Source organism: Tursiops truncatus, chromosome 10 (assembly GCF_011762595.2).
Source record: "Tursiops truncatus isolate mTurTru1 chromosome 10, mTurTru1.mat.Y, whole genome shotgun sequence".
In the NCBI taxonomy this organism is placed as follows: domain Eukaryota; kingdom Metazoa; phylum Chordata; class Mammalia; order Artiodactyla; family Delphinidae; genus Tursiops; species Tursiops truncatus.
In genome coordinates, this window is record NC_047043.1 from 82,375,218 (window position 1) to 82,403,148 (window position 27,931).

At 38.9% G+C, this 27,931-nt stretch overlaps 1 protein-coding gene across 12 annotated transcripts in view; it reads left to right on the forward strand.

The window, feature by feature from the left end:
- MITF (melanocyte inducing transcription factor) overlaps positions 1-27,931 on the forward strand; it is a 223,542-nt gene that overhangs the window by 108,537 nt on the left and 87,074 nt on the right. For 6 of the 12 annotated variants that reach the window (XM_073787556.1, XM_073787558.1, XM_073787548.1 and 3 more), the window contains exon 2: positions 27,661-27,910. In XM_073787556.1, the coding sequence (XP_073643657.1) occupies positions 27,661-27,910 (250 nt within the window). Of the gene's footprint in view, positions 1-15,732; positions 15,818-27,660; positions 27,911-27,931 lie in introns of all 12 variants that reach the window. The other 6 variants (XM_073787554.1, XM_073787555.1, XM_073787557.1 and 3 more) reach the window with 2 other exon arrangements.

A 27,931-nucleotide genomic window follows, 5' to 3' on the forward strand; every position in this document is an offset into this window, starting at 1 on the left:
CCCTGAGTGCCAGGCCTGTCACTTACTGTCCCCTCTGTGCATCGCAGGTAAGTCCAGTAGGTCAGATGAAAGGCAGAGGCCGGCAGCGCATAATCACTTATTTACGTAGCACTGATGAATAGCTGTACACAGATCAAGGCATACATGTTATTTATAGTAGTGCGGCCATAGGGTCACATTGGCAAGAAGCAGCCTCTAGAAAAGTGCTTTAGTTGGATAGTTATGAACTCTGGCTCATTACTGTGCACTAAATATAGAAAAGGGAGTTTGAAATCTCTTTACAGAAAATATATTGTGAGCTGGGTTCATTGACATAAGGGGAAAAATTGTTGACTCCTGTTTTCCCAGAGTTTTTTACGAGTGTATACCGTTTCTTTTCATCACTGGTAAATGTATGACCTTTAGTAAGTCGTTTGCAAATACTATTTTTTTTTAAAAAAAAGTCTTTAAAAAGTATAGCAGCTTTAATCACCATCATCAAAAACTGGAGACAGCCCAAATGTCCTTCCACTGGTGAAAGGATAAATAAGCCATGGTTCGTCTATACAATGGAATATTAATTTGCAAATGGGTACCGATACCTGCTGCAACATGGATTGATCTCAAATATACTTGCTAAGAGAAAGGAGCCAGACTCAAAAGTCTCTGTATTAAATGATCCCATTTATATGACGTTCTGGAAAAGACAAAACTATAGGAATAGAAAAATAGGTGATTTCTGGGGGATGGGTTTGGGTGATGTTTTGACTCCCCAGGGGCAGCCTAAGGAGTGTTTGAAATGATGGAACTGTTCTGTATCTTGATTGTGGTGGTGGTTACATGAATTTATGCATTTCAAAACCTCTAGAACTGTACAGCAAAAAGGTGAATTTTAATGTTATATAAATTAAGAACAGTATTTTTAAAAAAGAATGACAGCGTGTACCCAACACACTGAGAGAGAAATGTGGACTTGTTTTGAAAGGGGCAATGCATGTCATTAAAATCCCATAAGTATCTTTTTTTTTTTTTTTTTTTTTTTTTTTTTTTTTTGCGGTACGTGGGCCTCTTACCGCTGTGGCCTCTCCCGTTGCGGAGCACAGGCTCCAGACGCGCAGGCTCAGCGGCCATGGCTCACGGGCCCAGCCGCTCCGCGGCATGCGGGATCCTCCCGGACCGGGGCACGAACCCGCGTCCCCTGCATCAGCAGGCGGACTCCCAACCACTGCGCCACCAGGGAAGCCCCCATAAGTATCTTTTGATTAGCTACTAGAAGTCAGTGCTTTATAGGAAATCAGAAAAGAAAGTACTGGTCTGTATGCTCAGTGGCGTAACAGTCAACTTTGGTAAACATGCACAAAAAAATAAAAGGGAACATTACATTTGTATCATGGAAATCTAGACAGAGGAAAAAAGGCATCTAGCTGGGATCATGGATGATTTTTGTTAAAGTGAGGAAGGTTTGTCAAGGTATTAATATAATTTTGAAGAATGGGTCGATTATTAAAATGTTTTTTAGTAAACTTTTAATCAAAGTATAACATTCCTATAGAAAAGTATACACATCTTATGTGTACTGCCTGATGAATTTTCATGGAGTAATCCAGTCTATGAGACAGACCATTACTAGCCTCCTTGCACCTTCTGCTAGTCAACCCTTCCCCAGGTATAATCACCATCCTGACTTCTAACATAGATTAATGCTGTCTGGGTGTTATTTAACTTTATACAAATGGAACAATACAGCCTGTACTGCCATGTCTGGATTCCTTTGCCCAACATTATGTATGTGAGATTCATCCCTGTTGTCATATGTGGCAATAGTTTATTCCCATGGAATATTCTGTTGTATGACTGTATCACTATCTCTTCTACTGTTGATGGGCATTTGGTTTGCCTACAGTTTTGCACTGTTATGAGCGGTGCTGTTATGAACATTATTGCTGTATGCTTTTTGGTGAACATGCATGTACGTTTCTGTGTGCTATGTGCCAAGGAGTGGAATTATTGGGTTATAAAGTATGCACGTGTCCAGCTTTGGTGAATACTACAAACCGTTTCCAAAGTCTTTGTACCAATTTACACCCACAGCAGCAGCATCTGAGTGTTCCAGTGGCACTATTCCTCGCCAACATTTGGTAACGAACCTCTGTTTCATTTTACTGGAGAATGTGTAGGATCTTGGTAGAAAGGGATGGTGAGTGCATGACAGGTATTCCAGGCAAGAGGAACAATTTAATCAAGAGTATACAGCTGGGGTTAGAGAATGAGTGCAGTAGTTCCCTGTTATCCACAGATTCAGTTATCCATAGTCCACCACCATCCAAAAATATTAAATGGAAAATTCCAGAAATAAACAATTCAGAAGTTTTCAGTTGCACACCATTCTGCGTAGTGCGATGAAATCTCGCGCTGTCCTGTGCCGTCCTGCCCCAGACGTGAATCATCCCTTTGTCCAGCATATCCAGTCTGTTAGTAACTTAGTAGCCATCTAGGTTATCAGATTGACTGTCGTGTTCAAGTAGCCCTTATTTTACTAACTGATGGCCCCAGAGTGCAAGAATAGTGATGCGGGTGATTCAGATATTCTCTTACTGTGCGTAATTTATAAATTGAACTTTATCCTAGATATGTATGCATAGGAAAAAACATAATATATATAGAGTTCTGTACTACTCATCCATTAGGGGTCTTGGAAAGTATCTTCCATGGATAAGAGGTGGGGGACTACTGTATGTTGTTTGTAATGTTTGCACTAGTTATAATCGTTGAGACTAGAAAGATAAGTTGGCCTTGATTGCCAGTCTAAATAAGACATTTGAAATTCATTCATTCTGTGTTGATAAACCATTAATTTTAGTAAATTAGTAGCATGGAAAATGAAATACTACCTTTTGCAGCAACATGGATGAACCTAGAGATCATCATACTAAGTGAAGTAAGTCAGACAAAGACAGATATCCTATGATATCACTTATATGTGGAATCTAAAAAAAGGTACAAATGAACTTATTTACAAAACAGAAATAGAGTCACAGATGTAGAAAACAAACTTATGGTTACCAGGGCGAAAAGTGGGGGAAGGATAAATTGGGAGATTTGGGATTGACATATACACACTACTATATATAAAATAGATAACTAATACGGACCTGCTGTATAGCACAGGGAACTCTTAATACTCTGTAATGACCTATATGGGAAAAGAATCTAAAAAAGTGGATATATGTATAAATGATTCATGTTGCTGTACAGCAGAAACTAACACAGCATTGTAAATCAACTATACTCCAATAAAAACGGAAAAAAAAAAATAAAGTAGTAGCATGAAAGCAGCAAAGCCATGCTTTAGGAAGAGTTATCTAGTAGTAGGTTTAGGATGTACTGCAGGGAGTGGGGAGGGCAACTTAGCAGTCCAGGCCAGAGCAACTTAGCAGTCCAGGCCAGAGCTTTATCATGGCAGAATAACTGTGAGGGCAGAGGAGATGCAGTGTGGTGTTGACAGGTAACATATGATAAGTGACCAGACAGTGGAGGGTTAAGGGCAAAGCAGAGTGAGAGATACCTCTGACCTGATGGTACCATAGCCAGATAGGTCAAAATTATCCTTAATGAGTGGGCTATGCTTGTTATCTCTATATCTTCACTTTCCTTACGCTCCTTTTTAATCCTTCATAAAAAATGTGAAATATACACATAGAAGAGCACCGAAAACCTATCAGTTAAGTAAAGAACAATAAGATGAATAACCGTGTCCCCAGTATTCATCCTGAGATATAAAGTACTCTAGAAGCCTCACCTTTGATTACATCCTCCTCTGTATCCTACCCCCAACTGAGTTCACCACCACCCTGAATTTTATGCTAATCACTCCTTTGCTTTTCATTACTGTTCAGTGTTGCTATCTATGACTGCATGTCTAAACTAGACTTTGAATATAAACAGTGGAGCCATATGGCAGTATTCTGTGTGACTTGCCTTTTTCAACCTTGTTTTTGATTTGAAACATGTAGAGGCATATAGCTGTAGTTCATTCATTTTCACTGTTGTGTCCATAATCTTCAATTTATTGATCTATTCCTCCTTAATCCTTACCCTCTGTGCTGTGGCTTTAATCACTCAACATAATTTTTTCACGTTGACAAAATACTGTGGCATATGTAACTCAAGTATGCCAGTGTACTGTGTCCCACCGACTTTAAAAGCTGTCTGTTAGACACACTGAAGTTTTTGCTTATTTATTTAACACTTACAGTGAGTTAGAACTACTCTGTCTCCTGTATGGGAGAGCTGCTTACTTTAAAATAGAGTTTCTCACACGCAGCACTATTAAACATTTGGGGCTGGGTAGTCTTTATTGTGAGGGGCGTGCTAGGCCTTGTAAGGTATTTAACAGCACCCTGGTCTCTGCCTGTAGATGCCAGTAGCACCTGCCTCCCCGTCTGTAACAACCAGAAGTGGCTCCAGACATTGTCACATGTCCTCTGAGGACAAGACTGTGCCGTTTGAGAACCATGATTTTAAAGGATTAGGAGTCAATGAAAAGGCATTGAGTTACCATGACTGACAGGAGAGAATCATCAGTGTAACCTTCGTCTTACTTCCCTGCTGCCCCATCCTGGCTCCAGGTTAGAGGTGTATTCTTGTCTTTGGGCAGTGGACCTTCCCTGGTTCTGGAGATCAGCCATTTCCTCTTGCAAGTGCCTTGGCCGTTTCACTCCATGCTGGTGACTGTTTTCTGTATTCTCTCTATACCTGCCACTCTCTTTGCTCTGATCCCACCTACCCTAGAGGTAGTCTTTACTTCATGGGTCTGATGAGAGAATCATGCTTACTGCATTTATAAATTGCTTCCATTTCTCCCAAAGCAAAGGAAAAGAAATATTTTTTGAAATTGTCAGTTTAAAACACTATAATAAACCCATGTTAAACCAAAGTTAAAAGTGCCAGTGAACTATAAGATGATCATATTTCAAACGTTTTTACAGCATTATTGATAGTTTGATATTAATTTGGGCTTAGGAGTTATGGAACATATGCAGAGTGGTAAAATGATGGGACCTTTTGATCTTCAAAATTAAAACTTTGATCTTCAAAATTTAAATTAAAATATATTTAGGTGGTACATGGCTCTCCCATAACTTTTTGTATGGGTTTTTTTCATGTCCAGCACAAACCTGTATGTGAATCCCAAAGCATTATAAAGTTGGCTCCATCTAGTGTATAAAAATATTATACAGCTAGGGAAAAAAAAAAAAACCCAAAAACTCTACTGGGAATCTCCTCTGGTACTTTATTATGAAATTAGAAAAAAGGCAAACCAAAACAAAACTGGACTATAAGCTATATTTGTGCCCCAGGAGATAACACAGGCAGAAGTGACCTTCACAGTGTGAGAGGAGAGGTCATTATATACTGAAATACAGCATGCCTAACATTTTGTTCTAACAGCCTTGCCTTTTTTTTTTTTCTGGACGGAGGTCTTGTTTACAGGCACTATCAACAATCGTGGCATCACTTCCATTGTGATATTCTCGGTCCTATTGGCCTGGCCCCTAGTTTTCCTGTATGGAATCATATCTGTCAGTCATGTTCACTTTCCACAGTTAGGAAGTGATTAGGACTAGGCCCACGTACTATGATTTCAGAGCCCTAGATGATTTTCTTTATCAGACTGGAATTCTTTGTAGCTGTTCGCTTCTCACTGCAATAGAGTAGCCACTATTTCTGGGCTGTGTTTTAATCTTGTGTCCACTGAAGGATTCTGACACATTCTTCATTTCTCTCAATCAGGGTTCCCAATTTTGAGCCATGCTCATACTAACTTCATGACCTTTGCCCCCATATTCCATATGGAGGCTTAAATAAATTAAAAATATATATTTAAAGGAAATGCTATAGTAAATGGCAACGACAGATGGATGTATGTGTAAAATAAATATAATGAAATTGGAAGAAAACTTAGATCCTGACTAGGTGTGTGGTCTAGAAGGGCCTGAGTATGAGATCTGAGCTGTTTTTGTTACAAAAGGCAAGTGTTTCCAGATTGAAGACACATTAGCATCAAAAAGACACTTTTCCTGGGATGAAAGACATTGGAAAGGACCTTTCTCACTGTGTAATTCCATGGTCATTGAATGTGGAGTCTGTGTGTCTCCATTTGAGACCATCCTGTATCCCACACTTTGAGAAACTTTGCTCACGATTTACCATCTTTGCCAAAGGAAGTTTGTCATGCTACCCCAATCTCCAAAGGCCTTGTTTCCCATCGAAAGCCTTTTTGAGTAATTCTTTCTCTTCTGAGTACTTCCTTACTTCTCCCATTAAAAAGTAGAAATTGTGCTGATATTTCACATTTTCTCCCCTTTTTTTCAACTAGATTAAGTTATTTGAGAACAAACATTGTGTGTTTTTTACATTTCTAGTGGCCATTAATTTAACTCATGCTTGGTATAAATATTCAGGGAAGCCTGCTTCATTCCTGTTTTTGTTTTTTTGTAAAGGTAGATTACAGTCAGAAGTGACCAGAAAAAGCACCATGGTCAATTCATTAATCATTTAACCCATTGACAAATAGTTACTGGGTTCTTTCTCTGGGTCTGGAATTGTGCCTGGTTAAAGAATGAAGAGGTGAACTAAACAGACATGGTTTATGCCTTCATGGAATTCAGACTCTAGTGTGGGGTGTGGGGAACAGACCACTAAAGAGGTGGCTCCAATGCAAGGTTCTAATTTTAGAATTAGTTTGCTTCTGTGATTGTTGAGTGGCTCACAGAAACTTGGCACCGAGAACCCTAGCGAGAGGCGTGTGGGCCCTGGAGTTTCAAACCCCAGATCTGCAGCTCATCAACATCTTGACTCTAGGCAAGTTACCTCACTCCTTGTCCCTGTTTCTTTATTTAAATAAAAAGAGATAAAATAAAGGTACAGTTATCAGTGTGATGATATGATGAATTCTCTGTCTTTTCTCTTCCTCCCTCTTTTTTTTTTTTTTAAAGAGGCAGAGACACAATCTCATTTTTTCAGATTTTCAGATTTTCAAATTCCCTGCCTGGCACACTAGGAAATGAAAACACGTCGATCCTTAATCCAGTATTAGAAAGCAGATGTCCGCATTAATGGGAATATCACTGTGGATGGCACGTAAAGATGGCAAATTCATGCAGCGTCCAAATTGTCTGTTTAAATTAATAAATGATTTGAGCATTCAGAGTTACTCCAAAACATTTCTGTCTTCAGAGTTTAAGGGCTATGATATATTATTGATGTACCTGAAGCATGTTGAGTAGTGCCTGGAAAGTAGTAGGTGCTCAATAAATATTTGTTGAATGAATGAGTTTTAATAAAAATCTTTCTATTTTTCTATCTTTTACTCATGATTTTGTCCATATCTTTTAAAAATGAGCCAGCATTGTTTGATACGAGGAGCTTAATAAGCTTGAATGGGAGTGGTGGTGATTCTCTGCAGCTCCATCACCAGCCTCATCTGTAATAGCTGGCGAGTAATAAATACTTGGTAAATGTCAAAGTGAGAATTAGGTAGTTTTGGTTAGGCACTATTTTTTATTTTTTAAGAACATATAGCTTAATTTTTTCAAGCAAAGATTTCATTTTTATGTTACTGCATAGCAGTATTACTTGAAATTACAGAGGCTATTAATTTAAAATATTGGTTACTTTAACATTTTACTATCAACATAAATATACACTTTGATTATAGGACTCCCTAGCGTGTAAATTAGATTCAGAATGCTAATGTGTATCAAGCTTATGATGATTGATTAGATTTAATCAACAGACAGGAAGGATTTCTGTGCAAATATTATTTTTCTCATTTCAAATCCTATTTGCTCAGCATAACTGAAACAGGATGTCATTAATATAAGAGTGAGTATAGAGATGCTTTAGAAGTTTGGGAAACTTGATTATGGACATAAATTTAACCTATGGTGATCTTCTGAACACAGAGAGGTTTGATTTGTTATACTTTTGCTTATTTAAATACACTATTTCCTGCTTGACTTCTGAGTATGTTTATATAGTAAAAATACAAATTAAAAACATAACTGACACAGCGAGCCAGAGCTGAAGGTTCCCTGGGCTAGCAGTTTTGTCTGTAGCTAAGACAGTCATTGAAAAAGCATTGGAAGTTGTCCATTATCAGAAGAAGTTTCAGATCGCCATCAACATCTTAGCTTTTAGTCCTTCACTATGAATGAATATGTTATTCACAAGTATCTCTAGACCTTTCCTGAGCTTACATAGTGCATGGGGTATGTGTGTGTCTACAGTACACCACCACACTATGCTGTCTCCAGTTGAAAAACGGTGCTAAGTTTACGTCTGTTAAGAGAGACTTATCAGTTGTTTACTTATTTATGAAATAGTGGACCTCTCAGAGATTTGCTGCTCACAGGCCAAAGTCACTGCCCTGGATTCTTACCACATGTTGTACAAATGAGAGCTTTCACACCTGACACACTTTCGTAGCACCTTCCACCATAGCACTGTGATTTTCCATGAGAAACAGTCTGTCTGTACCTTCAGCTCAGTTTTTGGAATACAAATATGGGATTTACGTGAATGGAATAGAAAGTCTAACTGACAGAGTACCCTTCTTTATTTTCATCCCTTTTCCAGTTCCCCCTTGGACAATAAAGGATTAGGTGGTTCTTTGAGCTGCTGATGCCTTGGTGTCTCGGAGAGGGAAGCTGGGGAGGGATGGATTTACCTGCTTTGTAGCCAGGACCTCAGCTAAGGTGGTCTGTGGAGGCCACTTCTGATAGCTGAATATTGTGTTGCTTTAAAATACTTTAATATCTTGACTCTTGCTTGGAAGAAGAACGAAACTGATGTCTTTGTTGATGACGATGGGGTTGAACTCTCCTGCTTATGTCCTCAACACTGTTAGGAGGATGGCAGACACACCCTATGTGCTTATTTGCTCTTCAGGCTTTAATTACTTTTAAAAAGGAGTTACTACAGTAAAAGACAAGTCCACATTTTTCTTTTTAAATAAGTGAAAAGTCCTGAAGGCGAAGATTTCACTTCTTATAAAGTCGTAGTGTGAGTAACTTTGTGCCCCCCCCATGACAACAGCATTATCTTTTCCTATTTATTTACCTAGATAAGGAAAGTAATTGCATTTTTACTAAATTTCTCCTTTGAGGAAATGCCATCAAAGTGGCATAATCTCAAATCAGTGTTTCCCTCCTCAAGTTTGTGTTGTCTCACAAACTTGGCTTATTTTGTAGATTGTGGTCTGCTTATTGAAAATACCCCGCTGCCATTTATAGAGAACAAAGAGACAGCTCCTGAATCGCCTTTAATGCAGAGCAAGTATTTGTTTTGAAGTGAACTCTAACAGATAATATCAGAGAGCTCAAGGGAAGGAACTAATCTCTCGCATTGATTATTTATGAAAGACCAAGCTATTATTTCATCTATTTCTCCCTTCATTAATTGCTTAAAGATTTACTTTGACAGCATTTGAGATGTCTCTTTGTAGATTATATCTGTATTCTCAGGACAGAGTTTTCTGAACAGTTTTTAAAAAAGCATTATTTTTTTCTTCTGGATATTTGTATAAGCATCTAACATTTCTTTCATAATGTTGACATGAGCCTAGATTAAGTTTACCTGGGGTCATCTTGGTCTTGTCTGCATTTTCCTTTTCAACCTTAAAGGGCTGCTTTGTGAGCCAGGTACAATGAGCCGTCTTTCAGAAGGTGCTGTACCATCATTGTTACAGGGAGATCTGTTCCTGGTAGTAGGAAAAAAAAAAAAAAAAAAAGAAGAAACAGGATGAAAGAGATAAACGTTACTGAGTGGTACTGAACACTTATTTCTGCAGGTAAGTAGTCATTAAAAATTTCCCTCAGTCATGCTGTGAGGGGTTCAAATTAGAACTGCTGGGTTGCCAGTTCCTTGTAACTTTGTATCCTAATACTTTATCCATAAAAGTGAGTTGTGTTCAGCAACTAAAAGCTTCCAAATGAAAAGTGTACAATTGTGAGTCCCACTTATACCTATTGACTTCCTAATTAATTAAATGCCATCATCAAATTATATTTCATAGCTCCTTCATTACCTGATCTTTTTCATTTTGTCACTCATCCATCCATTCTTCCATCCATTTATCCATCCATCCATCCATCCACCCACCCACCCATCCATCCATCTAGCAAAAATTTATTGAGCACTTACTTTATTCCAGGCACCGAGAATGAAATAAATACAAAGGAAGAACCCTGCCCTCAAGGATGAAAGACAAACAAAATGATTAGAAGTTGGAGTAAGTGCTATGAAAGAAAGAAAAAAAACATTTACTGGGAGAGTAAATAGCAGAAGTGGGTGTTCCTGCTTTAGGTAGGATAGGGGGCAGGGGAAGCCCTCCCTAGGGAAGAAACAGAAAACCTGTGAGACCTCATCTGAAAGGTGGGAAGGAGCCCCCCTGGGAAGGAGCCCCTGGAGCAGCCATTCTGTCCTTCCTCCTCCCTCTTACCATGGGCCTGTGTACGTGAGTTTGGGGTTTCTCTGGGGCTCACCCCAGAGAAGCAGAGCCTCTTGCATCTTCCTGTTTATCTTCCCCACAGCACTTGAGAGATGTCTCGCAAATGCTGCGTGCATCAATAAATGTTTGAGTAAAAGGGCCTTTCGGTGGCATCTTTTTCCAGAGCGTGAACACGATGGCATGTGGGGAAAAGAGTGTTTGTTACTCTGGAGAGTAGTTTGTGAGTTTTGTAATCACTTTCATGATACTCGTGAATCAAGGCTTTCACTCAACATTCAAAGCATATTCATTGAAACTCCAAGTGAACACTTTAATATATCGAACTATTCAAGTAAAGACTTCTTTATTCAACAAATAAAGGGAACTTACATTCTTGGGTGTTTTTCTGTCACTCTTGGAGAGATAATTTACATAGAATATATTATATATAATTATGTATATTATGTTGTATAATAGTGGTTCCCAGGCCTTACTTCACATTAGTCCTTTATGAGAATTTTTTTAAAAATATAGAATCCAAAACGATGCCTTTGGAGAGTCTCAATCATTTGTTTGGGGAAAGATTCTTGACATTTGTATTTTTAAATGCTCCTGAGTTGATTTTAAGGAGATGGAGTGGGGAGAAATGTCCCCAGGTGCTTCTGATAGGGATACACGTTTGGGAACCATTGGCTGGGATCACAATAAAACATGAAGGGTAGGTGCTTCCTAAGTTGTATGTAGGGGCGTAGTTCATGGGTCAGTATAGTCCTTGGCATGTATTAAGTCCTCAAATGTTAACTATTTTGAGGGTGGTGAGTAGAAGTAGTTTACTGAAAAGAGCAATAACTATCAGAAGGAAAGATATAAGAAAATGATGTGCTTTGGGGGCAATAAAACATTTGATACCCAAATAAAACAAGAAGAATTCTGACTGTGATAAAAGAGTGGTTCTACTTTTCTTCAGCTGAGTTTTGGACTGGATAACAAGTAAAACCTCTTATCTCTTCTCTAACATGTTCAACATAGTGATTGAATTTTTCCTTCAAAAAAGATTGAGGCCCAAATGTAGCCAAAAAAAAAAAAGAAAAAAAGAAAAAGGAAAAGTTGGCTGTCACTTGGATGTTTGATAGTTTTAAGTTCCATTTTAGTTAAGGTTGTCTTTGAAAAAGGTCAGTAAGAATTCTGATGACTCTAGTTGATTTGCTGGAATTTGGGGCAAGGAGTAGTAATTAAGATTTGAATTGTATTGGAGTACAGGTAATATTTTTATTCTGCATTCAGCGTTTCGTGTTAAAAAATAGTATCTTTCTTTTTCCTCTGCTACCAATTCTTAGTTTGTGTTTAAATTTAGGGTTTCGGTGTATATATGCATTTATGTATATATGTGTGTGTTTATACATGTGGATTTATATATGTATATGCACTTAGGATACATATCTGAATAGTACAAATGTGAACAAGAGAGTTGCTTACACATTATAGATTAATCCATTTTAAACGTATGAACATCAACCATGGGCTTTTTTTTTTTTAAACATCTTTATTGGAGTATAATTGCTTTACAATGGTGTGTTAGTTTCTGCTTTATAACGAAGTGAATCAGCTATACATACACGTATATCCCCATATCTCCTCCCTCTTGCGTCTCCCTCCCACCCTCCCTATCCCACCCCTCTAGGTGGTCACAAAGCACCGAGCTGATCTCCCTGTGCCATGCGGCTGCTTCCCACTAGCTAGCTATTTTACATTTGGTAGTGTATATATATCCATGCCACTCTCTCACTTCGTCCCAGCTTACCCTTCCCACTCCCTATGTCCTCAAGTCCATTCTCTACGTCTGCGTCTTTATTTCTGAACCATGGACTATTTATTCTACTAGGTTCTAGGGATACAATAGTAAACCAAACAGACATGGTTGCTGCCCCTCAGAAGACATTTGTTGAATAATTGCATGACTGCTTGAGGGGCAGTATCGTGGAAATGTATGTAATGTTTTATGAATTTTGTAGATGGTGTCAGATGTGTAAGTCAACCTTTATTCCATTTGCCAGTGGGTATTTCATTGCTGTGTTCAGGGAGATCCCCCAAGAACATTAGCATAATATAGATATTTCTGAAGTACCATGAATAAGTTGAACACGTGCCCCTTAAAGGTAATTTTACTTGAACACTTATGTAAATGGTCAGCGGTTAGCCTCCTTGGGGTGGTAGATTGTCCAGGACAAAATGTCAGGTGATGTCATTGGCGGGACATGCCAGGGGAGCATTTGCCACCACATCCTGTCCCTGCTGGAATGGCTGGAATTGATTCCATTGGTTTCGTGATCAACGTTTGAGAGCCCACAGAGGGTACAGATTTTCCCTGTGTGTAAGCATGTAATAAATCAGGGTTTCAGTTGTAAAACTTACCCGGGTGCATTGTAACTTAATGCAGCTTCAAATAGTGTCCAAGGTGGGAGAGAGTCCAGCTTGGTCTTTGAAAAAAATCATCCCTTTAAGGTCCTGATACGGTAATTTCCTTCCCTCTCTGTTTTCTTTGATCTTCCAGTTTCTTTATGTTTTTTTTTCACTCTGTTGCATTTCCATTGGTTCTGTAGATTGGTCAGTGTGCATCGAGAATAGACAGTTCCAACTACAATCATAATTGTAAGAGCTGTTTTTTAATTGAGAGCTTACTGTGTGTCAGACTGTGCCATACACGTTACATATATTGTTTCCTTCCGTTTTAACAATAACCTACAGGATAGCCGTTTATCATTTCCCCTTTCTCAAGTGAAGAAACTGGGACATGGAAAGTTTAGTAAATTTGCACAAGGTCACGGAATGAGTAAGTGGTGGGATTTGAACCTGGTTAAGTTGACACCAGAACCTGTGTTCTTCTTTTTTTTTTTAATTAATTAATTAATTAATTTATTTATTTATGGCTGTGTTGGGTCTTCGTTGCTGTGTGCAGGCTTTCTGTAGTTGTGGTGAGCGGGGGCTACTCTCCGTTCCAGTGCACAGGCTTCTCATTGCAATTGGCTTCTCTTGTAGTGGAGCATGGGCTCTAGGCACGTGGGCTTCGGTAGTTGTGGCTCGCAGGTTCTAGAGCACAGGCTCAGTAGTTGTGGCGCATGGGCTTAGTTGCTCTGCGACATGTGGGATCTTCCTGGACCAGGGCTTGAACCCGTGTCCCCTGCATTGGCAGGCAGATTCTTAACCACTGCGCTGCCAGGGAAGTCCAGAACCTGTGTTCTTCATTTTTATGCCAAACTGTGTTAGAGGCAGGAGAAGTGAGGTGTGGAGTAGGTTAGTAAGGGGAATAGTGTGGCATCTTAGTCATCTGTTAACCCTAGTACCCAGCACAATGCCAAGTGTGTAGAAACTCCTCAATAACTATTGTTAATGAATGCAATCATTTGCATCAGGGACCTGGATTCCCCACCCCACCCCCATTCCTTCTATTTATTGGTCTTTAGCTTTACCAGTAATCTACCCACTTTAATCCACTTCTCTCCACTCTTGTCCCTCCCCCTCCCCCATAAAGTATCATCACCTCCTACTAGGACTATTGCAGTAGCCAATCTTGTTCCTTCTCTAGGTGGTTCTCGATATAGCAGCCGCCAGAGGGACCTTTCTAAAAACTCTGATCTGAGCCCATCACTTCCCTGCTTACAACCAACCTCTCAGTGGTTTCCTGTTCATCTTGGAACAAAATCAGTGACTCTTCTGTGATCTCCCAGATCCTGATGGTCTGGTCCTAGCCACTGCTTTAGTCTCACGGACGCCAGGATTTCCCTTACTCTCTGTCCTCCAGCCACAAAGAATCTTCCTTCTAACTCCCCACTTCAGGATTCTTGCACATGTCATTACCACTGCTCAGAAGACTCTTCTCCCATGCCCCGCTCCACACCCGTAACTCATGACTGATACCCCCACTCACTTCTATGCCCAGAGGCCCCTGCCTAAGGGAAACCTTTTCTGACCCTTACACTTTAAGCTTTCCCAGCTCCTTGTAGCATTTACCACATTTCATTATATATTTGGGTGATTATTTAATATGTGTCCCACTAGACTGTAAACTCCAAGAGTTTGCACAGTGCCTGGGACGTAGTAGGTGTTCCATAAATATTTATTCTACAAAAGAAAAAATGAACAAAGAATAAAAAGAGCCAGAAATAGCTTGTCGGAGACTCCTGGCTGGATATTTGCTATTATTAAAGGGAAATTAAAGAAAGATAATTTCATTACATTATAAAATTCAAGTTGGATTATGGCTTATAGAGACTGCATTGTTTTCCAACTATGTACTTCGGAGACAAACTCTTAGGCACAGAGAGGTGAAGTAACTTGCCCAGGATACACAGCTAGTCCATGTCAGATGTCTTTGTTCTGACCTCTGAATTGTGTGTAGGGAGAAACAGACATATTTTCATAAGTGGGCAGGACATCTTTGGTGTGCTGAGTCTGTAGGAGCTGCATCAGTATTTGATAATATTGAGGTCATGTCACAATTTTAAAGCATGTTTTGAGAGAGCATGTATTATTATTTCGGCACGTTCAGAATTTAATTAGATGACAATCTAAGAATACACAGATGTATGGCCTAAAGATGTCCTAAAAGATAGTGCCCACAGTTGAAGCAGCTTGTGTTTGACTTCCACCAGGACTGGGCAAGGGTAGCCCTCCGTATATTCTTGGGATCTGAGGGTAAGGAATGTTGTCCAGATCTCTAGCTTGTCAGCAGGAGAGCACGTTCAGTAATCAAGCTCCAGTTCCAGAAATGCCTGTGCGTGGATGCAAAGCAGCTAGAGGTGTGTGATGAGCTGATGCTAGAGGTCTCCCCAGTTGAGAAGGGGCAGAAGCTGTCCCACAACCCTCCTGGATTCTGTGGGTCTTTTAAGTGTTAGAAATTCACCGGTATGTGAAATTACCTCAGGTTTCCCATTCTCTGTAACGCGCAGCCACTGCAAGCCTCCACCGGTACCTGTCTGTGCTCGGGAGGGCTAAGTAAGCATCCCAAGGTGTCACCTGGCTGCTGGGTTGGATTTCTGGTGGTGCCTGTGTCCTGGCGAAGCCCCCGTTGCAGGGTGAGGCAGCATTTTTGTCCTGCAGGTACAGTAGGTACTGGATTAAACAGGTCTGCTGTTTCAGACAGACACCAGGCACGGTTGTAGCACGAGCTGTGCTTGGATTGGAGTTTCCAGGGCCTTATCAGGAGCCACCCCTAGTGACACAGCCAGTGCCAGAACTAACTTTGACTTTCACTCTTCACCAAGGGCTTGCAGAACACCTTAAAGGAAAAAAGATGGAGGCGCTTAGAGTTCAGATGTTCATGCCCTGTTCCTTTGAAAGCTTATATCTGTAAGTGAAGTTTTATTCTGGAAATAATCCTGGGACCACTTGACAGGAGTTTTGTTTTCTGGTTTTGTTTTTTGTTTTTGTTTTTTAAGGGGAGGACAGAGAAAGGGGAGGTACTATTCGGAGTTAAAAATACTGGAACTGTTACTCTGTGACTGTGGCTTTAATCGGCTTCAGCTGTAACCTCTAGTAGGTGGCTATGACAAGGATAACGACTAATTTGTGGGGGGAGGCAGGATTGAAATGCTAGCCCATTAGCTCTGCCTTCTCTTTTGAAATGGAATGTTGGTCTTAAATTAATCATGCCAGAAAATGACTGCTTGAAAAATCTGAGTGAGAACAGAGCTTGATTTATGATTACTAGGTAGACTGCAGCCCAGCTTTGTGATGAATAAAAAAGGGTTTTCTTCAGGAAAACGAGCGTGCTTAGTGACATTGGTCAAAATTGCCCCATTGCAAACACTTTGGATTTTTTGCTTTCTCCCCCCCTGCCCCCCCATCCCCCCCCAACTGTGGAGTAGTAACAGTTGCATTAATAAACATCTCATTTGCATTTCTGCATATTGATTTTTTTTTCTCTTTGAGAGGAAAACAAAACATCCAAAATCAGAATCATCTGTCTGGCATAGAAATGTAGAACAAGCTTGAAATTGGCACTTTCAAAGAAATACTAAAATGGAGAAATGCTAAATGGATCATAGCTCTCCCCTCCCACTCCCCCATTTCCTTCAACATTTACTTTAAATGTTAGGCGATAAGATTTGAAAACAATACTAAAAGCTGTGTCCCTAAGTGAATAAGCATTCAAGCAAATCAACTTAAGCAAAAGCCACCTCTGGAGCTTAATAATTATTTACTGAACGTTCCTGGGTCATGAGAGAGGTTCTGATTAAGTCAGAAAAGCATTATGTTCAGCAGCTTGTGAAGGTGTGTTTAAAGACGGCAAGAATAATGGAAAAATACTAAATGTAGCAGAACTATTTTGAGAATTTGATTCTGAAAAAAATAAAATTCCCATAAATGTAATTGTGGTAAAAGTTCCTAATGTTCAGTAGGTAAATCTTTAAAAGGTTTTACAGTAGCTTTTAAAATTATTTTTCATTTGCTAATTTTGCTGTATTGTTTGCTTTTATAGATGTTTTTCATTGTATGTCATTAAAACAGTTTACTCATTTCTCTAAAATGATAGAACATTTTATGAACAGAGTATACATAATTGTGTATTTAAAATGTTGTGCTGTTAGAAATGTTATAATTTTCTGCTTTGTAAATCAGATACTAGTTAGGGAGATGATGGCTATTCTTTGTGATTCATACCCCACAACAACGTCCCCTAAAACGTACTAATTTTTGAAATATTTTTAAGCAAATTAATGGATATCATGATTGGATCAAACATGCCATTCAGCTTAAGGACAGTAGTGGTGTCATCCTTGAATTTACACCCAAATTAATTCTTAATTTCAACTACTTTTGCTTAATTGATTTTGAATTTTTTTTTTTCCGGTTAACTAAAATACTGGCTACAGGAACATGCTTCCTTTATGAACTCGCAGAATGAAATTCTTAGCACACATCTTTGACAAAACTTGTTCACTGAGCTGTTGCCCATTAACTTCTTTGTGCCTGCTCTTTTGGAGGGCACACACTGTGAATTAATTGTTTCTTTTGTGTTTTCCTCTAGGAAAGCAAAGAAACACCATAGCAGAAGGCAACATTGTAAGAGATTTGGCTTCCTAGAAAATAACTTGTCAGTTTTCACTAGTTTCAAGTTACTAGGAGCCTCAGAGGGTACCAATCCAGGAATTGAAGTACAGCACAGAAGAATCCATTGCCTATTACTTATTGTCTGCACGGTGTGCTGGCCACTACGCTAAGAATCTTACTTGCATTAATACATTCAGTTCTCATACTTGCTCTGTGACAAAGGTACTTTTTCCTACCTCCATTTTGTAGATGACAAAATTAAGGTTTGGGCAGGTGAAAGGTCCTGCCCATGTCATATAGCTGAGAAACGACAGCTGGGATCTCAACAGAGGTATTCTGGGCCCATGTCTCGTGCCTTTCTCTGTTCCATTCTGTGGATTCTCATTTCAGATACTGAATGAATTGATGTTTCTTCCTCTGCCTTTTAATTAAGTGTGTTTCTCCGATGCTCAGATTTCTGGGTTATCCAAACTATAACTCCTTTGAGCTTTTGAGTGGCTATGATTAGTCCAGTGCCACAGTATTTGTCTATCAAATGGATTTCCTTATATCCAATTCAATGTTGATTATAAGGTGACTGTTCAGGGGAGATGAAAACTCTACTGAATATATACAATGATTATATGATCTATTCTGACTTGAGAACTCTTAAAACATGGAAGGAAAGTTTGTCTTAGAATTAAGGTAATACAGTAGGTCTCTAGAACTGAGCTTTTTGGAAAAAGTGTGTTCTCTGCCACTGGATTGACTCAAGCAAATGGTTTGACTAAAGGTCTTCCAACACTAAGGTTTTAGTGTTATCTGATTTTAGGAGGTGGGGTATTAGAATAGAGACACCAGATTTACTCTTTGGATAGATATTTATTTCATCCTGCTATATGCTAAGTATTTTTTAAGTGCTGGGGAATTTATATGTGAATAAAACAGAAATCTCTGCCCTCATAGTGCTGGCTCTATCTGGTCATGAAGGGCCAGGAACATTCCAGCTCTGTCCTTAAGTCTGGTTCTCATCCTCATGGTTCAGAGTGGCTGCTAGTCCTGCAGCCATTACAGCTAAATTCAAGGAGACATGATGGCAAAGATGGGTATCTCTTTAGGGAGAATTTTTGGACGTACCACATGACCTTTCTGCTTAAGTCTCATTGGCAAAACTTAGGCGTGAAGCCAACCTAGCTCCTGGAAAGCTGGGAAATGTTGTGAGTGGCAGTGTACCAGCCTAAACGAGGAGAAAATAGAATGGATACTAGATTGTTTGAGTTGTAGCTCTTAGGCTGAAACATTGATTTTTTTTTGTTTTTTGGAATAACTGTTATTTTCTAAAATGCCACAGAAATGAGCTATGGTATAACAGAGCACATCCAACTGGCTTAAACAGAAAAGGAGATTGAGAGTCCCTTGTAAATCCATATCCTATATCCAGGGTTATCAAGACTTCAGGGATGGTTTGATCCAGATGCTCTGTGTCATCTAAACACTGGCTCCTTCTTCATTCTGCCTTCTCAGGCTTCTTTTCCCTCTTTCAACTCACATCACTGTTTCATTTAGTTTGGCTTTCTTTTCACATAGGTCCAGGAAGTTCCAGATTTATATCCTAGCATCTTTCCAAACATTAGTATACATAGAGGTCTTTTACCCCAGTATTTCTAGTCAATATTTCTATTTCTACTCAGCATAGGGCTGACTGTTATTGGACCATTTTAGAGCACAAGCACATTCGATGGGTATGCTGATTGGTCCAACTTACGTTGTGTTTCTATGTCTGGAGTTGGCAGCACCGCCATAACCTACCTCGGGAATGAAAAGTGAGGAGACTGATTTTTCAAGGTGAAATCAGGGTCCTTTGCCAAAGAAGTGGGACAGGATGCTGGGCAGGCACAAGTACCATGTGACCACCATAAATCATTACCACTCTTTGTAAGGCTGGCTTTTAAACCATGACAGGTGCACACATTCACTGCTCCTGAGATCACAATTGGTACTTTTGTCTTGATTTCCACACAGTATTGCAGACTTTGCATCTTGGTTGATATGTTCTAGACATGCAGTAATTGTTAAGCGATTAAGGCTTTTGAATCTTCTCTGACCTGTTGTGACGTTGTCTAGACAAGTGGACAGAGCATGCCCTGTGACGGGGGCAGTTATTTGAGTAGAGATAGAAGGCTTTTCTGTCTTTAAAAAGATCCTTCCAATTACTTTCACACTCATGTCTGAATTCTGTCATTAGATTGTCATAGTTTCGGATAAAAAGTTCTTTCTTTTAAAATACTCTTAAGTGGGATATCTTGTCATGCCATATCAATTACTTACACCTTATAGGCGAATTTTTCAGAGCCTTTTAAAGCATGGCGTCTAGATATGAATGAGATTCCATAGTCGGACAGTGTAAACAAGAATTCTACAACATGGTCTAGTGAAAGGCAGCTTGATAGGAGAGACAAGAAGTGTGAGTGTGGGACCCTCAGCTTCATCCGCTTTATAGCTTTTTGATAGTAGGCTGACGGATATAATTTCTTCAAGGGGAATTGAGAGTTAGGGGAGCATGGAAACCCGTGGTGGCATCTGTGGGAAATGGAGGACAGTCATGGCCTTAAAATGAGGAAATGGCACCTTCATATCCTTGTTGGAAAATACCTTTTAGTAAGAGATTCTCCTTGGTTGGAGTGTATAGAAGTGAGAAACTCTCTTTGGGAGGGGTGAAAATAATCAACTTAAAAAACATCTGATGAGGAACGTTGCCTAGAAGAGCATTGGTCTAATATTACAGAGGTCTCAAACATTTTTGGCCGTCCCTCCTAGTTAAAGTAAGGTTTTTTTTCAAGCAGACTCTCTCAACGTGTTTTATTTTACTTACAAATGTTATACATGTGCCACTATACTAATACTATATTATAATATACAACATGTACAAAAATAGAAATGATGGATAAATTTTATATAAATTTTAATCTTTTCTTCCTGCACTCCAGGGTATCATTTTTTTGTACCCTCTTTTGAAGAATATTGATATATTGGGAATCTCATTATGTTCCTCTTTGATTTTGATGTAATCAATTATTGAAATTACTCTTACTGGCATCTGTCAAAGGTCCAGCTTAAAGAATACTAATCCTGAGTAGATACGGAGAGACTCCGATGTTTTCAAACTAATTGGGGTTCAGGTGTTGAAAAGTAACAGTTTTAGATTTTTAACTTGCATATGATTGCTGGTTCTTGCTTTTTATAATACTTTCCTCCTTTTGTACCCTGGAGAGTAAAGAGCTCCAGAGGACAGGTGTTCTGTCCACTCTGGACACCATGCTACCCTCACGTCTAGCAGAACCCGGCCCTTGGACATGCTTTGCCAAAGCATTCACATATTTGTTGAAGGAAAGAAGAGGAGGAAGACAAGGTACACTCTGCAAGTCTTTTTATTTCCTCCATGCCAGAAACCTGTAGTATTTATTGTCTGAGCTGGTAATGTTACCAGAAAAAGCTGGATGTTTGGCATGTTTTCATGTTTTTTTCTTGACCACTAAAACCAAGGTTGGTGATGCCTGAAGTGCACAAGATCTCAATTTTTGAAGCCAAACTGTGAAATCTGGTACTTTCATGTTTACATGAGTTATACTCTCAGCTATTTTAAGTGAGATATATATTTATCATATATATCATATATACCATATATCAGACATACCATATATTTCATATATATATCATGTAGACAAGTAACAATGTATTTTCTTGTTGGTACTTGCTTCCACCATTCACGATGAAGAAGCCATCTTTACGCTTACAAAGCGATGACTTTGGAAGGAATGGAAAGGTTAAGATAATGGAAGTGCTGATCATTCTAAAATGTTAGATACCCAGACTGCCATTTAAAAAGATATGTCCATTTACTGACTCTTATTTCGGTGATTTATGCGCTTGGACTTACTTTCTAAAGACTCTTAAAAATTTCTTTTTGCTGACAGAACAACATTTTTGTAGATTCAACCTGTGGATTTTTTCCTTATGATAGAGTAGTTGTGTTGTAACCATGACGATCCATTGGCAGTATCTGCACAAATGTTTTTGTCTGTTTGATTTTATAGCCTGTTTGGCAGGAGTAAGTAGTCCTTCCCATTTCATTCCGTTCAACATGTTGGGTTCAGTATCAGAAGGACTCTTCAGAGCTCTTGTGAGGGTTACTGGAGGTGGGGAATGGAATGTGCATTTCCTCAGACATGGAAGAAAGTGTTCTGGTCTAAGAATCAAAGATGTGGGTTCATGTCCCAGCTCTTCTACTAAACAAATGGGTAATCTTAGGTGTTCTAGTTTCTAAGCATGGCATCCAAATCAGGAGCAGAGTTTTTGTAGACACATTGACTCCTAGGCCTTAGCTAACCTGAAGTCAGAATTTCTAGGTATAGAGCCTGGGCATTTTGACTTTAGACAGCAGATATTGTGGCAGCCAGCCTTTTGCATTTGGAAACCCTGGTAGCTTAACGTGTTCTCCGTATAGCTTTCTTACCTGTGCATGAGGTTAATTATCATGCCTTCCTGCATCTCCACTGTGTATGTGATTAGCCATTGTGCTTTCCTGGACATAATTACATTGTATCCAGTACAGGCAAATGCTAGGCTTTGAGCTCTATCACCTGAATGATTATAAAGAAGATTAGTTTTTCCTGGAGAAAAATGTTAGGATTTTTACTTTATATCTGGTGAGAGAACTGCAGGGTAAATTATCTTCCCTCCACTCCAGCAAAACTTTGTCAGATTCTCTGAATTAAATAGGGATCGCCTAAACCTTAAAAGGCAGATCTGCTATGGTCCAAACTTGCATATAGGCTTATGGAAATTCACCTCCTTGCATCAAAAAAGAAGTAGCATGTTCATGGTTTCATATTATTTTACTACTAATTTTTGAGCTCTGTTCCAGTTTATGTGACCTATGTTCTGGTTATCGTGCTAAGCTTTTTACATCTATTACAAATTTTAATCCTCCTAACAATGCTCAGAGGCAGATATATTAAACAGTCTATAAATAAGGGAAAACCGAAGCTCAAAGAGATTGACTGACTTGGCCATGGCCACAGGTTAGTAAGTGTCAGGGCTGTACTCTGCCTGAGGAATTGAAGAGAGGAAATGTAGGGGAAAGTGTATCAGCTCCTTCCTCCTGAAAGGTAAGTTTCAACTGACAACCAGATTCATGTCTTGGATGACGATGATATGGAGACCAAAGACTGATTCCTAAAGTCTGGTGAGGGGGTTTTGGCATCACTGTTAAAGGTGAGGGGTGGTCAGGCAGGTGTTGTTTGGATGGCAAGGTATTGGATTTCATGGAATTTCTGATACATTTAAGTGGTTGATCAAGGCAGTGGAATTAACTCTGAATTTAGGAACATACCAGATAATTCAGAGCACATGTCCACATACCTCTGTCATCACAGAGAAGAGGCTGACTTTGAAGGTTAAAAATGTAAATTCAGCCATCGAGGTAGGAACTTGAGTCACATTTATGGCTATTTATGTAAGTGTCCATATTCTAGCCGCTGTGTTGAGCACTTTAACTTAGCTCACTCAATCACTGCTGTACATTTAGGGGGTGGGTTTTGGAGAGGCTCAGAGAGATTGAGTGGCTCGTTAAAGATCAGATTGCTCAGCAGTGACTGAGCTAGAACTTGCGTCCAGTTGATGGCCGTCCTCCTTGAGTCACCATTGAGCAATTCCCACTTGTCAGGGAGGTTGCATGTCTGGCTTCAGTGATTCGGTAAGTGCCAGTAAAGGCATTTGTCTCCTCTTCATTTGGCTTTCAAAGGGTGATTTCTCGTGGTGAGAGGTACACCTTCCCATGTGGAACTAGATAAGAGCCAGATAATCTACATAATTGACTTAATTTTAAGGCATCGTAGAAAAATTATGTGACCCTGGCTTTAAACTCTATGAGATTAGAAACCAGGTGTTCCCAGCACCTGGCACAGAGGAAACACTCAATAACTATTTGTTGAATAAATGACCTTTACATAATCTGATTAAAAGGAATCAGACTGATGGAATTAGGATTATCTAATGCAGATTGGGCCCTGGATGAGTTCAGTTAGCTTTTAAAATTAAATGCATTGGGACAACTCTTCTTGCTTATTATTAGTAGTTTAAGCATCAGGTCCTCATTTTAAAAATAAGCTTTTGGCCACCTGTAATACTGTCACATAAACCTCGACTTTGAGTTTAAATCATTATGCTCATTTGACCTGGTAACATTTTGAAGTGTAGGTATCTTCATTTTTGTCAGCAAGGTGATAATTGCCCATTCAATTATTTCTAAGAGAAAGCAATGTTTAAAAGATCGAGATTAAGGCTGAGACTCTGAGAGTCATCTTTAACATGGAAATATCCCGCAGGGAGTGTGTGTAGTGAAGTGACTACTTTTTCCTTTTTCTGAGAAGATTTATTAAAATGTCAATTAGCTGAGCCCTGCTAGCTTTTCTTTTGTGGAATTTTAATTTATTTATAGGGGTCTGCCATATAAATATGTATTTTTTTTCCTGTTAGGCTATTTCAGTAAATGCTTTAAATGATACTGTAGTTGACTTTAAAGTCTGCAGCCTTAGTGTGGTTGATAACTAGTAACTTTAACTTAAGACGTCGCAAGAATGCTTTACTGTTAATTGAAAGGATTTTCCCCCCTGTATCACGGCCAATGGCTCGTCTTGAGCAGCTAATTAGTGCGATTTTTCCACAGCTGCATTTGCTATGGCACAAAGGTTTGCTCCTGATTTTATCAAAAGGATCAGTCTCTCTGGGAATGTTTTAACCTGACAGGCTTTGAATAGTAAGACCATCTATTTATTTATTTATTTTAAAATAGCCTTCTTTTCTGGGTTTAGGAAAGTACATTTGAGCTCTGAACACATACTCAAAAGTGGGAAAATGCATTTTCTTTTGATGGCCTTTTAGCAGAAACTTAAGGATGGAGTATTTTTGAGGAATGGCTAGGTATTTTTATGGTGTGGATGAATGTATGCTATAAAAATAATACAGAGTATTTACATTGTTCAGTCTTGTACATCTGTAGGAAACTATAAAGGAAAGAGGGATTAAGTCTTCTGGGATTCTGAAGACTTCCAAGAGAACAAGTGTGCTGGATATAAGGCAGTACTTTCCCATCCTATTGTCAAAATACTGTCTGTGATGGATCCAGTGTCTTCTAGCCAAACGGTGGCTTTGATCACTCAAGTTATTTCTTCATGCTTGTAAATTAGTTCATGTTCCTCATGTTCTTCAATTAGTGGCATATATTCTGCCATTGAAAAAATACTATGGCTTTATTATGGTTTGCAGGGGAAAAAGTAAAGAGAAAGAAATTTACCTATAATTCCACTCCCACGGTGGCAACTATGATCATCTTGCTAGTCATGTGTGTATTTGTGTACATACACACTCTCTCCTTATTTTAAATTAGAATGTAAATCCACTTTTGATCCTACTTTTTAATTTACTCTTAGGACATGCATTTCTCACTTTGTAGTTGTGCGATTAAAAAAAGGTATATTATCAAATCTATGTATCATAATTTACTGTTTTTTAAACCTATTTTATTCTTAAAGCTTTTGAATGGTTTTATTTGTTTCCTCAACTTTACCGAGGTATAACTAACAAAATTATTTAAGGTGTATAATGCGATGATTTTTTACATATATGCTTTGTGAAACACATCACCTCACATGGTTACTATTTATTTTCTTTTTTGTGGTGAGAACACTTAAGATCTGCTCTTTTAGTAAATTTCAAGTGTACAATACAGTATTATTAATTACAGTCACCGTGCTGTGCACTAGATCCCCAGAACTTACTCATCTTATAACTAAAAGTTTGTATTCTTTGACCCACATCTCCCCTCATAATTTACATAATCATGTTCATGTTAAGGGACAGATTTAGGTGGTTCACAATATTGTGCAATTTGTCAACAGCTTTGTTAATGTCAGGTTTTCTACATTTTGAATTTTTTTCTTAAGAAAATTATCCATCAATGAAATTTCTGCATCAAATTGATAATACTGTTATTTTCTTTTTTTTGATTAATTAATTTACTTTTGGCTGCCTTGGGTCTTTGTTGCTGCACGCGGGCTTTCTCTAGTTGTGGCGAGCGGGGGCTACTCATGGTTGTGCTGAGCGGGCTTCTTATTGTGGTGGCTTCTCTTGCTGTGGAGCACGGGCTCTAGGTGTGCGGGCTTCAGTAGTTGTGGCACGTGGGCTCAGTACTTGTGGCTCGCGGGCTCTAGAGTGCAGGCTCAGTAGTTGTGGCTCACCAGCTTAGTTGCTCTGTGGCATGTGGGATCTTCCCCGGACCAGGGCTTGAACCTGTGTCCCCTGCATTGGCAGGCAGATTCTTAACCACTGCGCCACCAGAGAAGCCCAATACTGTTGTTTTCTTAAAGGTTTGTGATAATGTATACCGGCAATGGCTCAGGGTAGCATTATCTTTGCACTTATTCTTGTAGTGAACATTTTTTTAAGTTGAATCCTACCTTGAATACTTTACTGCAGCTGGGTTTTCTAAGTTTATTATATTGTGTAGTTTTTATTCACAACCATAAATATATCTCTACACCATTTTTAGTGGGTATATATAGTATTATATTATATTAACTTATCATAGTTTGTTGAACCAGTTTTCTGTGCTGAGTAATGAGTTAACTGCTAGTATAAGTTTTATTATGTAATTTTCTGGAACTATGTGAGGGTGAAATGCAAACATTTCTTCATCCTTTAGCATGTTTTTTTACCTGTAGAGTTTGAAGGTTCCTATCTTTAAGGAGTTTATAAGGCTGGTCTGTGATTTAATGGCTTTATTTTGCCTTTGTTAGAAGATAAGGACAATATTGGGATTTATACTCAAGGAAGGAAGCTTAAAGGTGCAAATACTTCTTTTGGAGAGTAATTTTGGAGTGAATATTTTGGCAAATGTTACTCTTTTTCTGTTTCCAGTGCTAATTAAGATTTTATATTCTTTGCCCTAAATAGGGATTTTTTTAAAAAAGAAAATGATATTACTGGAAACAATTAAAATTTCTAGATAATAATAATTGCAACAGCAAACATTTATTAAGGCAGTACTACATAGCACTCATTAAGGGATTTGTGTGCCTTATTTCATTCATTATTTTATTTAATCCTCACAAAATCCCTAAGAGGTAGGGCTTTAGCGTATAAATGATGCAAAAGACATTTAAAAAACATCTCCCATTTCAATAAATGGGTAATTAAAAAAATTATTGTTATTCCTCTTTTTTGGATATGGTAACTAAGGCAGAGAGGTTTAATTATTTGCTGATGTCATAGAGCTGGCAAGATAAGCAATAGAAAACCATATTTAGGAAAATCAGGACGTCCTTTCTTTTTGACTTACAACAAGGGTTTAAGCTTTTTAAATAGTTTTGGGTAGTATAAGTACCATTGCCATTAGAGGTAGGCCTCATGGGGAACTCACAAAGTGTGTGTAGGATAGGGCTTGCCAAGGTGAATCAGAAGAAAAGACAGTATAAAGAAAACCAGGGAAAGAAGAATTGGGTTGTCAAACTAGCTTGTCTTCTGCCCTCTTTCCTGACTGGGGTCGAGTTCAGTGTTAACATTCTGGTCCAAATGCTTCTTTCGTTAATAATTTTTACTTCCCTGTATCATAGAAAAATTTCCCCATGACAAAGTTCACCTTTTCTTTAAACTATTCTGTGTTAGTAAACATTTCAGATACCTTCAAGGAATTTAGATAGCACGTAGGAGTCGTTATTTGGTTAGATCTGGCTATAAAAAAGGAAATCAAACCATTTATTTTTAAATGTGGAAATCTGGGTGCCATTAAGACGCCTCTCTTCTTGGCGCTTCATATGGTGGCACTATATTTGGTGGTGATGAGTAGTATGCAGTATAAAATGTCAGAAAAGTAAGTGTATGATAAAAATGCCTGGATGCAATCAAGCTGACTTCTTTTAATTCAACTACTAATGACTTAAATCCTGTCAGCTCTTGATTTTCAATTAGGTGCAATACTGCTCTGCGATCTGATTATATTTGCCCAGGCTCATTTCATAGTGTGGTGGAATTTAGGATACCCCAAAATGCAAATGAGGTGTTTCATTAGGGAACTAAATTTGTGTTTTTTGGTTTTCCCACAGCAGTTCCGAGGAGCATCCTGGGGCCTCCAAGCCTCCAATAAGCTCCTCCAGTATGACATCACGCATCTTGCTACGCCAGCAACTCATGCGTGAGCAGATGCAGGAACAGGAACGCAGGGAGCAGCAGCAGAAGCTGCAGGCGGCCCAGTTCATGCAACAGAGAGTGCCCGTGAGTCAGACACCAGCCATAAACGTCAGTGTGCCCACCACCCTCCCCTCTGCCACCCAGGTGCCAATGGAAGTCCTTAAGGTACGTGAGTGTCACTCTTGT